Below are 19,448 nucleotides of genomic sequence, written 5' to 3' on the forward strand. Positions count from 1 at the left end.
TAAATCCCTATCCTCATTTTGGGCAACACCCTATTTGGTGACTTGTTCACCTGATTGGGCTTGTGCTTCGTCTACGAACAACAATCTTTTCTCGACTTTTTTCCTTGATCCACCCCTTTTTACCTTGGTGATTGAGGAATTGTAACATTCCCGCGCTTCTCGTTGGTTTCCTAATGCGCATCCTACCCCTGCATTGGTTGGGAATTTCATGGCTAGGTGCCAGAATGAGGTGACGGCTCGCAGGTCGACTAAGATAGGCCTCCCAATCACAGCATCATATGCAGAAGGAGAATCAACTACTATAAAAGTAGTGAGTAATGTCCTGTTTGCTGGTGCAGTTCCTGTTGTGACTGGAAGCCTGATCGACCCTGTTGGCACGAGCCCTTCGCCGGAAAAACCATAAGTGGTTTGGTTGCACGGCTCCAAATCTTGCACTAATAACTTCATTCTTTCCAGCGAAGATTTGTTCAGAATGTTCACTGAGCTCCCTATATCCACCAATACTCACTTGACCATCATATTAACGATCTGGACATCTACGACTAGAGGATCCGAATGGGGGAATCGGACATGCTGAGCGTCAAGCTCAGAGAAAGTTATCGGTTCTTCCTCTGTTCGAGCTTTTTTGGGAGTTCGCTCCTCTACGTTTAGCATTTCAATGTCTTGTTCGTGACGTAAGGTTTGAGCATATCTCTCCCTCGCCTTCCCACTATCTCCTGCCAGGTGTGGGCCATTGCAAATGGTCAGCAATGTACCAGTAACTGGAGCTGGCTGTAAAGGGGGCGAGCGTTGGCGTACAGGTGCCTACTTGTTGCCTCCTTGAGCCTCTCGCTGAGAACCTCCAGGGGATCGTACATATATTCTCAGGTTTCCTTGTCTGATAAGGAACTCAATCTCATCTTTAAGATGGTTGCACTAATTGGTGTCATGACCATAGTCGTTATGAAAACGACAGAACTTGGTTATATCTCTCTTGGAGATATCTTTTCTAATTGGGGCTGGTCGCTTGAAGGGAACAGTGGTGTTAGTGGCCTGGTACACTTCTGCTCTACTATTGACTAGGGTCGTGTAATTGCTGAACCTCAGTTCGTATCTGTTACTTTTGGGGCGCTTGTTCTCAGATGTTGACGGCTTGTGGTTCGCCCTTTTCCTCCATTTTTCCCATTATTTTTGTCGTTGCCATTGGGTTTCCCAGACCCACTGGCGGCTTTGGTGGGATCTTCTTTCAGCCCCTGGTCATCTGCAGGCGCCTTCCCTTCGTTAGCAATGGCCTCTTCGAGCTTGATGTACCGGTCTGCTCGATCCAGAAATTCTTAGGTGCTCTTTACCCCATTCTTCTGCAAACTGTTCCAGAGGGATGAATGGCGTCGTACTCCAGCAGTAAGTGCCATCATCTTCCCTTCATCACCAACTGTCTTAGCCCTAGCAGCGGCTCGCATAAAACGTTGGACATACCTCTTCAGGGTTTCTCCCTCCTTCTGGCGTATCACGACCAGTTGGTTAGCCTCAGTAGGATGTACATGATCAACGTAAAACTGTCCTTAAAATTGCTTCACGAACATTTCCCAAGACACTATGCTGGCAGGAGAGAATTTGAAAAACCATTCCTGAGCAGTATCGGACAAGGTGGCTGGGAAGATTCTGCATCGAGTGTCATCTGACACCTTCTGGATGTCCATTTGTATCTCAAACTTATTTATGTGAGATATTGGGTCTTCTAATTCGGTAAAGTTGGGAAAGACTGGCATCTTAAACTTATTTACGTGAGATATCGGCCATCGCTATTCTTTGTACAAACAAAGTGCCTATTCTCCGATCGTATTCAATGTGGGATGTCCAGCTCCCTACTAGTTGTTGGATGACCTGATTCAATGCATCGAGCTGGACCTGTACAACGTCTGGTATTGTTGGGGCGACGGTGCTGGAGGGGCATACTCGTCGTGTCTTTCTCGTCTATCATTGAGAACATCCCTCAAATCCTCATCCCTACGCCTTTGCTCGCTAGCGCCCAGCTGATCAAAGACGTTGGGTTGTCTAGGTTGCCCCCCAGCATTCTGACTTGTTGATCGGTTCTCTCTTGGTGGAGGGTTCTGCTCCCTTCCCCTCTGTTCTTGCCTTTGACCAACATTTCCCCTGCCGAAATTTGCCTCATTATAGTCATGGTCATCCCTAAAGTGCGACCGACTATGGTGCGACTTGGTGATCACACTGTTTCCCCCTCCCCTTGCTGGCCTGTCTCGACCGTCAGGTTGAGGCCTGTGTTGGTTGGCAGGTCCCCAGGCATTATTATGCCGTGGGGGGCCCCTGACCACAGACCCTGTTCAACTTGTCTTCTGCTAGTAGAAGGACGTTGTCATCTGCTTGGTGGGTTTGGTCCCACAGCAGTCTGCCATCTAGGGCTTCGGGGAGGCTCCCCAGCCTAATTCTACCTTTGCTGCTAGGGATTGCCTCGACCAACACGAGAATGTGGCTGCTGCTTAGGATCCTGAAATGGAATATATTGTTGAGTAGCAGGGGGTTGCTCCGGCCTCCAAGGACTTGTCGTTTGAGGCGGCATGTGGTGATGTTATGGATGACCTGAATGTGGATCTTGTTGTGATGGTACACTGGGTGGCTGATCCGGTTGGGAGGCTAGTGCAGGCTGTCCTTGGGCCAACTGAATGGCTGCCTCCAGAGCGGCAGTGGCGTCCCTTTGCTGGCGGTCCATATCGGTATGCCGCTCATTCAATTCTTGGCGTTGCTTATCAATTTCTCTCTGTTGCAATGCCATCGTTTCAGCCACATTTTCCTGATTAGCCATCAGATTGGCTAATTCCTCTTGCAACACAATCAGTGTTGTCCTCAAGGTTTTAGAATCCATTTCCTCCTCTTCAAACTCCACTTGTGGCTCATCCTCAACCACATTTTGCGGAAGAGGTTGGGTTGGTGCAGCACCAGAGATTTGTTCAATCTTTCTAGCCATTTTCACCATTTGATCAATTTGGAGGTCTTGAGTTTCGCTCTCAATGAAAGCACCAAAATATTGACCCTAAAATTGGTAAATGACACGGAGTCAAGTAAAACAACAGAAATAAGATGAAATCAAGACAAAAAGATAAACGACACACAAGATTTATAGTGGTTCGGCCCCAACAAATGGTAACAACCTACGTTCACTTAGTATTCTCATTGATGTAGAATTCCAAGAACTGTGGTCAATGATCTAAGGTTCACAAGTTTCACAAGCTTTCGGATCAATATAATTATGGTGGATAAAAACACTATATTTCTCTCTTTGAATTCCCCAGTTCAAAGGTCCCCTCTCTTGAGCCATTTGATTCTTATTTATAGGCTTAATGAGTTCTACATGGGCCGATGGGCCTTAATTACATTTAATACAGGTGTATCTAAATGATAGTAGAAATCGCAATTAATACATAATTATAAGATTACATATCTGAAGGAAATAAATGAAAAGTTACGATCAGATTGGTCGCCCATAAATATGATGTCTGATGAGCCAATTCTTTTCTGGTCGATGGTCGACCAAATCATACTCACTTAAATAGTCACGTGTATCCCACGTGTAGGCTAATTCTGCCACGTCATAAGGTAGTCCTTTTTTGGGTAAACATATGTGTATATATATGTATATATATGTATATGTTTATATGTGTGTATAAATATATATATGTTTATGTGTATGAATAAATGTATATTTGTCTATATATAAATATTTATGTATAAATATATATATATTTATATGTTTGTGTATGTTTATATATATTTTGTTTATGTTTGTACATATATATATGTATGTGTGTATATATATGTGTATATGTGTATGTGTGTGTGTATATATAAGTATATAAATATATATATGTGTGCGCGTGTGTATAAGTATATAAATATGTGTGTGTGTGTGATGTATTTGTATATGTTATATGTGTTATAATTTTTTTGTTTAACTAACTTTGTTCTCTTTTTTGGGTAAATATTGGAGTCTTTTCATTTGGAATGTTTTCTTGTGGATCCTTTTATTAATTGGTATGTGTCTCTTATTTATTTATTTATTATTATTATTATTATTTACTATTGTTAGAGGAGCTTGAATATCCTAAATATTCCTCCATAATAAAGTAGGTTCTGAGATACGTATTATGTGTTGCGGTGATATCGGAAGGTTATGAATTTATATGTATTAGTGAAGTAGGTTCTGTGAAATTTTTGTGTGATGTGGAGATATAAGGAAGAAACTTATTGTGTGTTGTTTGAATTGTATTTTTTTTACTGTTTACAGATGGCTAGGTCATTAGTATAAGGTAGATGCTGCCCAATTTTTTTGTAGATTTATAAGGTCAAGATAGGGTCGAGGTCGGGATAAAGTGTTTTATAGGGTCGGGGGTCAAGATAAAGTCTTTATAGGGTAGGGGTCGGGATAGAGTCTTTATAGGGTCGAGGTCGGGATAGGGTCTTTATATGGCCGGGGGTCGAAATAGGGTCTTTATAGGGACGAGGGTCGAGATAAGCTCTTATAGGGTTAGGATAGGATCTTTATAGGGTCGGGGGTCGGGATAAGGTCTTTATAGGGTCGGGGTCGGGATAAGGTCTTTCTAGGGTTGGGGGTCGGGATAGGGTCTTTATAGAGTCGGGGGACGGGACAGAGTCTTTATAAGGTCGAGAGTCGGGATAGAGTCGAGGTCGGGATAGGGTCTTCATAAGGTTGGGGGTCGGGATACGGTCTTTATAGGGTTGAGGGTCGGGATAAGGTCTTTATAGGGTCTGGGGTTGGGATAGGGTCTTTATAGGGTCGGGGTCGGGATATGGTCTTTATAGGGTCAGGATAGGGTCTTTATAGGGTTAGGATGTAGTGGTCAGGGTTACAAGGCTTGTTCTACATGCAACGAAGACACATCCTCTATCTGATTGATTGCTAAGACATCTTATGTTGGTCATAGACGATTCTTGGCCAGTAATTGTCGGTGGAGAAAGGATACTCAATTCGACAAAAAAGTTGAGAGCAGATGTCCTCCAAGAAAGTTTACTTGTTAATATATCTTAGATCAAGTTAATTCCCTACCACCTCAACTCCTGGGGAAACACAAGAGGTTTGGAGGTTTGAAACGAAAAAGAGGTGTGGAGGATAGTAACTGGAGGACAAAAAGCATCTTTTATGAACTTGACTACAAGAGTACTAATGAGTTAAAACACAACATAGATGTCATGCATGTTGAGAAGAATGTATGTAACAGTGTCCTTGGTATGATCTTCAATAACGATAAGTCCAAAGACACTACTAATGCAAGACATGATCTGAAGAATATGGGAGTTAGGGACGCATTGTGGATATATGAAGATCAGAATAAAAAGTTAATGAAACCACATGCTCCTTACGTGTTGACTCCTAAAGATAGGTGAGAATTTCTTCAATTTCTAAAAGGTGTTAAACTGCCAGATGGTTTTTGTTCGAACTTGAAGAAGAAAGTGACTGATAATGACTCAAATATCATTGGGTTGAAGTCACACGACTGTCATGTGATAATGCAAGGATTACTTCCAGTGGGTATATGGAAGTTTCTACCAGAATCTATATCAGGCACCATAATGAAAATATGCAATTTCTTCAGAAAATTATGTTCCCAGACCTTGAATGTAAATGATATGGAGAAAGCTCAAAAGGAGGTCATTCACATCTTATGCAAAATGGAGTTGATTTTTCTTCCTGTTTTTTTTTTGACATAATGATACATTTGGTCTTACATTTTCCAGAAGAGGCTTTATTGGGTGGGTCGATATTTATACCTACAACATTCTTTGTTGTTAGATTGAAATATAAGTTTCTTATTATAATATGTTTTGCTATATTTAGATACATGACTTGCACCAGCTCGGGTTATTAGAGAATGGGGATGAGTTGCTAGCTTTAGCATCTGGGTCTGATCTTTTGGCATACTCCTATCAAGCATGTATAGTGAATCAGGTTTGATATGTTACACATAATCGAGATCAAAATCATATTACACAAAATAGTGGAGTGTGTGTTGCTGGGACAGAAGATTTTAACTATTACGAACAACTTAAAGAGATATTGGAGGTATCTTATACTAGTGTATATTCACTGGTATTGTTTCGATGTAAATGGTTCAATGCAGACCCGACAAAAAAAACAATTACTGAAAATAATGTCACCAGTATAAATGTGAGCGGTGAATGGTATAAAGATGAACCGTACATACTTGCTAGCCAATCTAAACATGTTTTCTATCTCGATGATCTACTTAGAGGTCGAGCTTGGAAAGTTGTTGAAGAAGTGAATCATAGGCAAGTTTGGGATATTCCGAACAGTTCTGATCAAATTGTTGATATTGATGTTGTACATGACACAAACTCATTCAATTTCGTATTGACTGTTGAGCTCGGGGAGTTGGTTGTTCAACAATCTATTCAACCAACAACATTCATAGGCACCGTCACTCGACCTTATTCGACTGCTCAAGATACCGATGATTTTATTAATGATGATGAAGAAGAAGTCGAAGACATAGAAGAAGTCGATGACGAGGATAATTTACTTGTTGACCTTAGTGATGCTGATAACACCAATCATGTTTCACCAATAGATGTTAATTTGATAAGTGATGAGATGACAGTGACTATTGTACTTAGTTCTTGTATCTATGTAAGAAAAACTTTATATTTAAATAATTATATATGAGAAATGTTGAACGAATTATGGATTTATGGATTTGTTATGTTGTGGATTTGTAATCAGAAATGTTAAATAATAATTATCTGGTCATTACAACTACATATTCATAAATAATATATATATGATATTCACACTAACAAACAAATTCGGTCATATTTAGTTTAAAAATGTCAGTAGATGTAGCTTCATACCATGGGGGAGATGGTGGTGGTCAAGATCCACCGGATCCTACTACGATCCCATCAAATCGCGAGTCAGGTATTTTAAAATTTATTCTTTATTTATTTCTAATTAGACCTTATTATACAACATACTAAATTATATGATGCACTTATTTAAAACAATACAATAGCTCCACCAAAGAGAAAAGGTCGTGGGTCTGCCGCTGGGAAAAATTTAGACGATAGAAGGCAAGAAGCTGGACATCCACTCCCCATAATGGTTGACCCTATCACGTACAAGGTGGTGGGAACAAAACATGCTGCTTTTGCCTGTCTTTTGGGCACCCAAGTCACATCAGCAGTTCCAGGATATTACAAGGATTGGACTAGTGTCCCAAAACGGTATAAGAACAATGTCATAAGTAAAGTGAAGGTAATTCTTTTAGAATTTACTTTAATAATAATTGTATTATAATTCCAGCACGATTAACATGTTTTCTCTTGATTGTAGCACATATATAAAATAGATGGGCGACCAGATTATACCACCCTCATTGACAATATTGATGCTGAGATGGTTGAGAGATACCGAGATAGGAAAACTAAACGGCACACCCACTTCAAAAAGTTCTATAAACGACTAGATGATTGGGACAAGGTCCTAAGAATCCACCCAAAGATGTCAATGCCGATGAGTGGAAACAAATTTGTTAGTTTTTCAGGAGTCCAGAGTTTATTGCGCGCTCCGTGAAGAACAAAATAAACTGAGACCAAATGAAGTACTCTACAACACAAGGCATGAAATTATTAGCGGCTACTCGTCACGAAAAATTAAGTGAAAATATTAACTTAATTAAGCTGTATGAATTTATAAGTTCTCTAACATTCTCATTTTAGAAATTGAAGGAGTATCACTAGACAAAAAAAAAAAAAAAAAGAATTTTGTCAACGAGGATGTTAAATAAGATTATGTAAGTTTAACTTTATTATCAATTCAAATAATTATATTTTTCTTTTGTATTATAATTTTTAAAAAAAAATAAGTTATGTTGAAGTCAACTCTTGAAGCTGAGACTCAGCAGACAGTTGAATCTGGTACCAATGATTCTTCCTCGGTCGATCAAATGAAGATACTAAGTCAGGTTCTTGGTGAAAGGCGGGGCCACCAGCGAGGAGTTGGCCGCAAATTAAAGGGAAAAGCATTAACCCATCCCCCTCAAAACACTCATTCTTAGGCACCACCTCAACAGTCGACTGAGGAAATATGTGAATTGGTTGACATTGTGAAGGTCATGAATGAACAACTTCAATATGTGTATCAACAACTTCCACCTGAAAAACGTCCAGCAACAAACGTGGAGATGCATAATACATATCAATGGTTTTTCGAGAAGTATGTAGGCTCGTCTTCTGAAACTCAGACATAGTACATGTCTCAAGCTTCAACTTCTCAGCCTTCACCAGGCCATCCTGACACACCTGCACCAACTTTTCCATCTTAACCTTCGGCCCAGCCATATATGTATCAATGGTCGATGCCTCCGTACCCTCAGGCTTATCATCCTCATATGAGCGAACCTTCGTCCCAACCCCCGCCTCCTCATATGAGTGGGTCGTTGCCTCAACCTCCACCCTATCTGTATCCATATATGTATGGACCTAGAGGATCATCGTTTCCTCCACAATATCCATGGGTGATGCCTCCGCACACACCACAGGCACCGCAGCCACTGCAGACACTAGAAGAAGTGGACAATATGGAGGACGCCGAGGGCTCAGATGTATTTATATATTATTGTATTAAACAATAAATTTTAATTAATATATTATTGTATGGATATTTAATTTGGATAATATTGTATTAGTTGTGTAATTTGAATAAATTATTAATTTTATGCATATTTAATTTTGATATTATAAATTAAAAAAAAATATTATTAAAATATTTTATTTTAATAATTTTTTTATTATTATTAAGTCGTCCCTAATAATATAAAAGTCGCTACTAATATTATATTATTAGGGGCCACTTTTTGTTATCAGGGGTGAAATATGATCTAGGAATCACAATTATTAGGGGCGACGTTTAATTTATTAGGGGCGAAACTGTCGCCGCTAATACTAATTATATACAGTCGCCACTAATAATCGACATTAGCATCGAAATATTAGCGGTGACACATCAGCGGCGACTTCAGGTATAATTAGGGGCAACGGATGTCGCCCCTAAAGACTCTTTTAGTTGTAATGGATTGTGTAATTTAGTATCAGATCCTACATATTTTAATTTAAATAAAAAATTTTGAGATTCGATATTAAATTACACTAATATAATGGTATTCCATATAAGATTGAATCATATATTATTGGTGTCACCTAACAATAGTCACAATATCTATATCACCGGAAAAGATCTAACCTCAGAAAATATGCATCTCTTTTATTATGCAAACCCTAATTTGTTTTAAAATATTATATATCTAATTTTCAACACATGTGTTTATGAAAGGATATATATATATATATTTTGACAACAAAAGATATATAATCTTTTAATATCTTATGTTTTCCTTAAATACTTATTAATTTATATTTTTGTAGTTTTAGTAATACTAAAACACACACGTTTTACAATCAATAATAATACACCATTGAACTTAATTTCAGTCAAAATTAAGCTTAATAATATTATTTTTATTTATTGCCAAATTATGGTTAGTATAAAGTCAATTATTATTAACTCGTGTAACACTTGGAAAATAAAGTAATTTGTCCGTAAATGAATGAAAGCAGTTGATTTGAGTATGTAGTAACTTACTAGGTAATATTCTCGACCATGAGATGGAAAATCTGAACGAATCTAGGCCAATTTTCTTCATCATCTGTATGTCTTCCTAAAATAAATGCATGTAATTGTATATTAGATATTAAAATAATAAAAAGATTGTGGTTCTGATTGTTTAATTTGCTTTTTCTAAAAAAGAAAGAGATAAAGTACATCAATTGATCTAAATGACACCTTATAGCGATGATAAAAATCATTAGCTACATCTCCGTTGCTTTGATCGGAAATCTTATCTGTCATCAATTCATCAAACTTAGAAAATAACCCCAAGTTCCAGTAAATAAACTTTTTAATTTATTTGATATAAATATATATATATATTGCAGTGAAAAAGAATATTGAAATTATTTTTACTCCCAACCAAAAATAGCTTAAGTTCATAAAAAATAAAAATAAACATTTGTTATAGGAGAAACCGAGGGTTATAAACGAAAATATACATCCATGACCATTTAGAGGCATCGGTAAAATGAAATTTACAGAGTAGTGTAAAGGACGATTCTGGCAAATGCATATATATATATATATATATATATATATATATATAGAAAAGATGGAATATATGGGGAAAAAAAAAGAAGACATTTTAAAAAAAAATTAGGATTGTGTAAAATTTTGTGCTCTGTACTATGGACAAGTAACGGGTGAAACTCTAAGCATTGATTGCTGTTATGCTTGAATATTAGACTCTGCCCTCAGGTACGGTAGGAGCCCAAGGATTAGCAGACATTTCTTCCATTACGAAAACATAAAAAGGGAGTCTTAGGATGGTATTTTGTCGTGCTTTTACCATCTCGTGCCTTCAGACTATTCCGTTCATTCTTCCAGGTTATATCATGCATTTGTGCTTGATATCAATGCCTGACATGACCCACAACTTCATGTTGTGTCTGGTCTAGACCCATATTTTTCGTGTTGTATCGTGCCTTCTGGACATGTGTCAAACTCATGTCCTACCAAAAGTTCGATCCACATTTACAACTCTAGTACAACCTTAGCACCATCGCCACCCTCCATTGCTTAGTCTCGCAATCCTCTATTGCTCACTCGATCATCGTCATCACCATTGGTCTAGAGTTTATAAGTGATGATATTATAAGTGAAATTTTGAAAGCATCTCACATCTTATATCACTATTCAGATGACATGATAAGACGAAGTTAACAAGTGTAATTGTAGTAGTGTTGAAAAATGATATATGTATATATGGGTCTTTTGGCAAAATGACTTATTTTTTAAAATTATTTTGCATACTTGCTTAGTTTTTTATCATTTTTTGTAAAATGACATTAAAAATTTTAGACTCCTAATCGAAAATGTTAAATAGCTGGTCGAAAAATTTAAACAACTGGTCGAATTTTAGACAGAAGTCATTTTGTAAAAAAATATCAAAAGTAGGTCAAAGTACAAAACCACTTAAAAAAAATATATATATATTATTTTCACAAATTTCTAATATACTTTGCAAGTTTCTACGGAATGATGTATCTTTGATAAATGGTTGGTTTAAGTTTAAAATCTTTTGTTGCAACTATTAAGGAAATGGTATGTATTTAGCATATGTTATAGAAATTTGGGTTCTAGCTAGTTACTAAAAAAATTGTATAAATATATATATTCTAGAAACTATATTTTAAAATAAATCTTTGAAAATTAGATTTTTGAAGAAAAAAAATATAAAATTGTAAATTTTTTTAAACTTTCCATTATTATTATTAAAAGTATAACATAGACATAAGGAACTAAAAGTAATATTACAATTTTGTAAATAATAATAGTCATCTTCTTCTGGATTTTTTATTGGTTATAAATCAAGTCTTGAAATTAACAATTGGACAATTAAGAACGTGCGAGATTAATCTAAAAAGTAATAAAGTTATAGCCCAACAACTATTAATGAAGTTCCGACCATAGAAGATATAGAAGAAAAGAAAATGAAAACAAATAGTTTTTTTTTATGAGGTTAGCTCTTGAATTTGTTAGGATTAGTAAAGTTGTTACACCTAGATTTCGAGACCTGAGGGTGTGACCTCGAAAGTTGGACTCGTCAGGTGTAAGCTTGTGATGTCTAAAGTACATGTTCGTGATCCAGGTGTCAAACCCTCGAAGCAATGTGGCAACCTCGAAGATATGTAACCTCGGAATGATGTCTAAGCTCGAAAGACATAGTGTCGGAGCACATTCATTATCGGGTGTCTCTGGATCAAGTAGCCCGAGCTCGGCAAGGGTATAAGATCAGAATATAATGGCCTTGGTGGTATTCACCCACTCCGAGCTGGTCTTGGGATAAATTGACTAGCTCATAATTTACCTAAGGACCTGGTCCGGCATGATATTGATTACCGATCTCGAACAACGTAATGGGTCATCTGATGAGACGCAGTCCATGCGTTTAAAAGATATTTATTGTTGTAACTCCCCCACATTAAAGTGATATTAACTAGTCTGTTATATGCCCCATGGTCTTCAGGTGACGTTTCCTTGTATATGGGAGTTACAAACTTTAAAGTAATTAAATTTATTAATTTACAGAATAACTTCCCGAAATGTGTGGGATTGGATTCTGAGATCTCCTCTATAAATAGAGATGTCATGTACCTTTGAAAGGGATCGAATTTTTGTAATCTAAGAAGAAATTATGGAGAATTCATCACGGAAGGATTTCCAGAAAATTCCAAAGTCCTAATAAAATTGACTCGTGGACTAGGCAGAGTTAACTGCTGAACCACGTAAAAAACTTTCATTATTCTACTGTATTATTCTTCTTTGCCATAGTTTTCACTGTTTACGTGCTCTACATTTTAAGTTGACGAAAAACGGCATCAACAGTTTGGTGCTTTCATTGAGAGCCTTAAGCGGTACAATCCCTGAACAGCTATGGCCGCGAATGATCAGAATATTCCTGAAGAAAACTATCCACGACGCCCTGGGAAGCAGCCAATGGTAAATCCAGAAACTGAAGAGAGAAGTGAGTCCTCCGATTCTCAGGGACCTCCAGTACCTTCGGCCCCAAAGGATGATGAGGACATGTACTATAATCCTGAATAGTACGTCTCCATTGTGGAACTTGAAAACCGACAGTTGAGAAAACAGTTGGCTGAGGCCAATAAGCGGAACCGTTTGGGAAAATAATGTGAAATGGCTGTTAGAGAAATGATTTTAACCCCAATAATGTGTTTTGGGAGTTACAAAATCATTTGGGAGGGTTTGGAACCGTTTGGAAAAATAGCACATTTTTAAGTGCTGAAAAATGGTCAGTGGCCGCAGCCAGTGGGACAGAGAGTAGTGGCCGCAGCCACTAATGTCTCTGGCCGCGGCCACAGGCCAAAACTGACCATTTTTTTTCTTCAGTTTTTTCAATATTTGTTGAACGGCTCAAAAAACTCAAATAACTCTCAAATCTCATTTTTAATTCCATATTAATCCAATTAAACATTGGTAACAACCATGGGGGTTGGTGGAATTTAAAATTCAAATGGTGTCTCTAAACTCTATAAATAAGAGCCTATAGCTCACTTGAAAGACACAACATTTCTATCCATTAGAGCACTTGGCTAGAAACACCTTGAGACTTGATAATTCCATAAAGCATTTCCAAAATCTGAGAGAGATCCATTAGTGCTTGAGTTAGGGGGAAATAAGTTTTTGGACAAATGTTTCAAACCTTGTTCAAGTTGGTGATCCCCAACACTCTTCACTTTGGTTGTGTGAGTGAGAGTATCTTATTATTTTGTTCTTGTTCTTATTTTCTTCTATTGTTTTTCTTCTTATCATTCTTGTTATATTTACTTGTATCTTTGCTTAAGAGTTGTAATCTCGTCTACATCTTTCTTTTTACTACCTCAATTTTATTTGTATCTTTTTGTTAAAAGTTGTATTTTCTATTTCAATCATCTTCTTCTTCTTTCTCTATATTTATTTGTATTTTCAGTTATAGAGTTGTAACACTCTTTTTAATCAATCATTATTTATTTGTAATATATTGCCTAGAGTTGTAATATTCTTACTTATTTCCATTGAGGCAATCTATTTTTTCCTAACATTATCTTCGGTTACTTCTCATCATTTTATTTAAAAAAAAATATATTATTTATCTATATTATGTTTTTTTATTATATAAATTTTAAATAAATAAACAATATCATATATTATAAAATAATGACATAAACATATTAAAAAAAATTAAGCAAACATATTATCTATAGTTTAAAAAAATAAAAATAAAAGATCATTTTTATTTTTTGTTTTTTGTTTAAAAAATAAAAAATTGTTAAACTAAGAATCCGTTAGATACACACTTTTTATATATAAAAGATATGGTGCATTTCCAATTGTTGACGCCGTTTTTCGTCAACAGATAAAAGAAGAGAGCACGTAAACAATTAAAGACAATAGCTAAAACAAACAAACGAATCAGACACACAGTTTTTACGTGGTTCAGCAGTTAAATCTGCCTAGTCCACGAGTCTCTGTTATTAATCTCAAGATTATCTCTGAACAATTCTTTAGCATGAATTCTCCAGAGTTTTCTCTCAAGGATCAGAATTTCGGTCCTCTACAATGGTGCATGACTTCTCTATTTATAGAGAAGGATGCAGAATACTATCCCACATATTTTGGGTAGTTACTCTTTTGTGAATAAAAATAAATGGCTTTAAATGCCAACAATCAGATATAAAAGGAAACGTTCCCCAAAGATCAGGAAACGCATAACTGACTAAATAATATCCCACGATTTTTGGGGATTTACATCAATAAATGAGGATTATATCCCATATCTACAATACTTGTAGATATTCAAGGTAATCATAGCGTATCTCCAAGGCTTCAGCATCTAAGGTTTCACGTCATTGTGCGAGCCACTAACATTTCCCGAGCTGACATTGCTTTCGAGATAGCATATCGAGCTCGAGATCCCTGCTCCGAAGTTGTTCCTGAAGATGAGGGGCTCACAGAGCTATCCTTCGAGATCGAGATCATTTCGAGGTCACCATATTCGAGGTCTGTATCATACTTTGCAGGCTCCGATTTACAATCGTAGAGCATACCCTAACCCTCACGAGACCATTTAATGCGAACTCAGCTTTCGAGGTCATATTTGCTATGGCTCGAAATCTGGGTATAACATTTTGCCCCCTCAAAAGTATTTGTTCGAATCCTAAGAGAAGGAAACTTTTGAACTACTCTTTTCGGGAACCATACCGTCACACTCTTAAAAACGGACACGTGCCAGATGGGTATTGCTCACTTTAGGTACTTGAGTACCTTGGGAACATGCCCACGATCGTTCGTCTGACAGCTTTTCGGCGCCATCTTATCATCGACTCCCCTCCATTCGATCTGTTGAGGATTTTAATCGACGCTCCTGATTAATTCGGTTTTCCCACCTATTTATACAAGACCCCCTCTTCGTCTTCTTCACATTTGCTCATCACAGACCAGAAAAAAGAAAAACACTCCCTAAACCTCTTACCACAGTTTATGCTCATTGCATGTTTTCTAGGCCGAAGAAACAAAAGAATCCTGGTTTGTACGAGTCAGTGAGTTCTTTCCTGCAACCTCTTCTCCACTCGACGATTTCGCTGCACTCCCCATCACTGTGTAAGTACGCCATTTTTGTTGTTCCTTTTATACTGTGCTTGCTGTGTATGTTAGTTTACGTTCTTAGCATGATGCGATAGGAGGGTTTGAACCGATAGGTTTTTAAGCTTTCTGGATTTTCACTCTGGAAGTTCGTCTCTGGTTTATATCCAGATTCGACGTTTGAATGTGGTTTCAACTTTCTGGGTTTTGATTCAACTTTCTGGGTTTTGAAAATTTTAGGCTATGTTTCTTGTACACCAAGTTTTCGGGTAAAAACCCTTATTCTTGACAATTACACGAAACCCGAAAAAACCCTTTCCTGGCTAACCGCCACCTTTCTTTCCCTTGAACTTTGGGATTTTCAAAAAATCATCCACGTTCTTTTTCTTCCCTGTGGAATACGCGCTCTGACTCTTTAGCGAGGGTCTTAATATTTAGTTTCTTGCCCTTAGATGTCCGAGCTCATCCTATCGAGTTCGTGATCCTTGCATGCATGGCCCTCACCATTTTTTCTTTCTCGTTAGATGTCACAGAATCTGGAAAGACGGTGGGGGTCATTACGAGCAATCCCTTACGAGCCCAAATCTCCGAGCCCGGAATCGATCTTTGTTCGGAACCAGTGTTGGATTAAAGAGTACGAGATCGCACGCGAGCAAGAAGACATTCGAGCCCACTATCGCCGCCAGATTGACGAGGTCATCGAAAAGAAGAGAAGGGTTCTTCGAGAAGCCATCTATCCGGAGCCTAACCCAGGACCTAGGCCAGTTCCCCTCGACCCTGCGTTAAAAGTCACAGTAGCATACCACCCGGGGGAACTCCAGTTTTCCCTAATGGCGGAGCCTTCGTCTTCGCAGCCTAGGAGGGAGATGTTTGAAGCTGAATTCTACCAGAGCTCGGTTACCACCTCCGACCAGATAACTGACATCCTGGCCATTCATGGCCTTAGCTCGCTAGAAACACTGAAGTGTCGAGCTCCGACAAGGCATGAACGGAGCTGCTTCGCTCCTGGGGGCCGCGATTCCAGTGTGAAATACGCAGCCTGGAGCCAGGAACACCTAAAGGCAGGAGCTTTGCTGCCCCGGAAGTCCTTTTTCAGAGATTTCACCGATTTCGTTGGGTTGGCTCCATTCCAACTCAACACCAACTCATACAGGGTGCTGTCTGCCCTGAGGTCCTTATTCCGCGAGCTGGGGTGGATAGGACCTTCACCCCAAGAGATTTTATATCTCTTTTGTTTGAAGAGTAATCCCTCCCGAGCTCGGGGAGGAGATGGTTTCTACTATCTTTCGAGCTACCCCAAAGAGACAAAAATCTTTGAAGACCTTCCGAACCATCCCCCTGACTTCAAGAGGGCTTTTTTCTGGACAGACGGTCTGTTCCCGTCTCGACATCATTCATTTAGGCGGATTCGTAAGTATTCTCGTTACTTTCTATTTTTGAGCTCGAATCTTTAGCCCTTGAATCCATGTTTAGTTGAAGTGTATCTCGCCTTTCAGCTAACTTTCAGCGTCCCACCCCTGACGAGACAATGAAGGAGCACAGAGAGAGCCTGCTCCGACTCCCTTATGGCAGGAGGTCTCTCTCATTTCTGCTACATGAGGACAAGCTACGAGCTTGTGGGTTGTTAGGACAGGGCCAGTCAACCTCTAACTGGTCCAGTAACAAATATGAACGCTGGGAGGAAGTGCCTCTGCCCACAGGCATCCTTCCTCCGAGGAGGGAAAGGAAAGCATCTCTCCCAATTCGCTCGAGAAGTCCGCGGTCGGGGAACGAGGCAAATGATGAAGCCTCGGGTTCGGACTCCGATGGAGGTAAAACCCTTCCTACTTCGCGAATGTGGTCTCCCACTTTATTAAAACACAGGCCCAATAGACTAGTCTCGTGCCCACAGGATAGATACCACTTCTACATATGGAGTTGGGTAGATGACTGTGTCCATAGGTTTGATAGTGGGCTCGGGAAATACGACACTATGTATACCACGGACGAGATGTGGAATGGGATAGCTGTGCAGTATGGGACCAATGATTATAGGGACCTTTCGAGGTTATCACCAACTTATAGGGAAGGCCCTCCCCCCGCCTCTTCTGAAGACGGGGGAATTTCATGGTCCCCAAGCTCAAGTTCGGGGGAAAGTTCCAGTTAGGTTTTTTCTTTCACCACTCTATATAGTGTTGAAGTAACTTGTATTTCTTTTACTGACTCACTGTGATGACTTGTGCAGGCAATATGGACTCCGACCTCGACGCCCTCATCGACAATGCGGGTGCCAAGAGGAGCAAGCGCCCCAGGGCAAGGGGACTGAAAACCAGTCAGCCTGGGAAAAGCTCCAAGAGATCTAGGAAAACGCCTCCTCCTCCCCCGCCGGCTTCGAGCTCTGCTGCTGCGTCGGCTGGCCAGACTAACGCCCCCACGACGATACCACCCTCGCAGGCCGTCGTTTCTGTGGTGGCGCCGGCCTCGCAGGCTGGTGTCGCTGCCGTGGTCGAATCCCATCCTCCTGTTGCGGGTCAAATGCCTTCTACTCAGCTCGCCAAAAGACCTTCTGCTTCCCGAGCTCAGAAGCTAACCATTTCCACCCATATGGATTCGTATGTGGTGGATAATGCTGCCGGTCCTCACGGATCTACGCTGATCTCGGACGTAATGTCCCGGATCGGCCAGAGCTACGGCAATTTTGAGGCTCCTCAGTGGCAGTGTCTAACTAGCACTCGGGACCGCACTGTCCTGTTCGAGAAGAGTATCGAGCACACTGCCGCGGTGAGTATCCTATATTCCCTTTGCTTACATTCATACTGTCTCGAGGCTAATGATGGTTTCTTCCTTTTTTCAGGCTCTTGCTTTCACTGCCCAGCTCAATTACGAGCTGAACAACGAGGTCCATTCGAGCAGGTCCCTCGCCCAAGAGGAGAGGGACCTCCACCTTAAAGCGAATGATGACCTGAAGGCAGCGAACATTAAGCTCGAGGCAGTGGTTAAGGAGCGTGAGGAAATGGCCAAGGAGCTTGGGAAGCTGAAAAATGAGCTCGAGGAGCAAAAGAGAGATAACATCCAGCTTCGGGAGACCAATAAGAAGCTCGAGGAAGACAAGGCCGTCACCCTCGACCTCATGGAGGATATCAAAACCCGCCTTACTGCCGAGTTCAAAGAAAAGAAGGAAACGGCGGTCGATTCAGCCATGTACCGGATGTGGGCCTATAACGAAGAACTGGACACCAGTTTTTTGGGTCCCCTCGAGGCGTCCTTCCTCGAACGATGGAATGCTCGGCTCGAGAAGGAAGAGGCTGAGCAGCTCGAGAAGGATAAAGCTGCTCCGAGTACCGTTTCGGAGGGAGCTCAGGAGGATAGTCATGCTATTCGTCCTGAGGGGTCCGGTGCCACTGATGCTGAGAAGGCCAAGGAGACTCCTCTTCTTTGAATCTGACTTCGGGGAGATCAGTTTTCGGGGCTGCGTCCCATTATTTCTGTAATTATTTTAACTTATGCCCACGGGGCTGATACAATTCCCGTTACTATTTTTTTATATGCTTACATTTCTTGGTTCGAAATATTTTGCATATTTTTATAATTGATGGACCGGTTATGTTTATTTATGCATACAAACATAGTTTGGATTTAGGCTCGAAATTCGATGCATTCATGCATAGTTTATTCGAATTATCCGTTTCCAACCTCGTTATTTATCAAGGTCGTACATTACTTTAACCAAGAACTGAAAAGTACTTATATGGCATGTAATATGAATGATTTGGTTAATCTTTTAGTCACTTTTCCTCATCCTTAGTATCTTAGCTCCGAGGTTATGAGTTCGAAACTATTTAAAGATGTTCCAGCCTCGATCTCGACATATTTCGTGATGGGTTTAGGCTCCCATTTATCATTGATCGATAATTTGGCTGGTTTGTTCCAAACCTGTTATGCTTGCACATCTGGTTAACTCCAAACGTTTTTGGTTTTTGGTAGTTCGGTAATGTCCGAACTATCTAAGCCCGTGTACTTGGTTATTTCCAAATACTTAATGTTTTTGATAACTCGGTTAAGTCCGAACTATCTAAGCTCGCTCGGTTAAGTCCGAACTATCTAAGCTCGCGTATTTGGTTATATCCAAATACTTTTTTGTTTTTTTTTATTTTTTTTATTTTTAAGCTGGAGGTATGTATACCAATGATGC

The 19,448-nt window shown here is 39.4% G+C and overlaps 1 protein-coding gene across 7 annotated transcripts in view; it reads right to left on the bottom strand.

The window, feature by feature from the left end:
• The window catches only part of LOC133782263 (beta-glucosidase 17-like), a 78,297-nt gene that overhangs the window by 49,609 nt on the left and 9,240 nt on the right, over positions 1-19,448 (bottom strand). For 4 of the 7 annotated variants that reach the window (XM_062221503.1, XM_062221506.1, XM_062221502.1 and 1 more), the window contains exons 3-4: positions 9,869-9,927; positions 9,668-9,743 (exon numbers count right to left, since the gene is read on the bottom strand). The exons of 1 other annotated variant lie outside the window; for it this stretch is intronic. In XM_062221503.1, coding sequence (XP_062077487.1) covers positions 9,668-9,743; positions 9,869-9,927 — 135 coding nt within the window. The remainder of the gene's footprint in view (positions 1-9,667; positions 9,744-9,868; positions 9,928-19,448) is intronic. 2 more of the 7 variants (XM_062221509.1, XM_062221508.1) reach the window with 1 other exon arrangement.

Source organism: Humulus lupulus, chromosome 6 (assembly GCF_963169125.1).
Source record: "Humulus lupulus chromosome 6, drHumLupu1.1, whole genome shotgun sequence".
Lineage (NCBI taxonomy): Eukaryota > Viridiplantae > Streptophyta > Magnoliopsida > Rosales > Cannabaceae > Humulus > Humulus lupulus.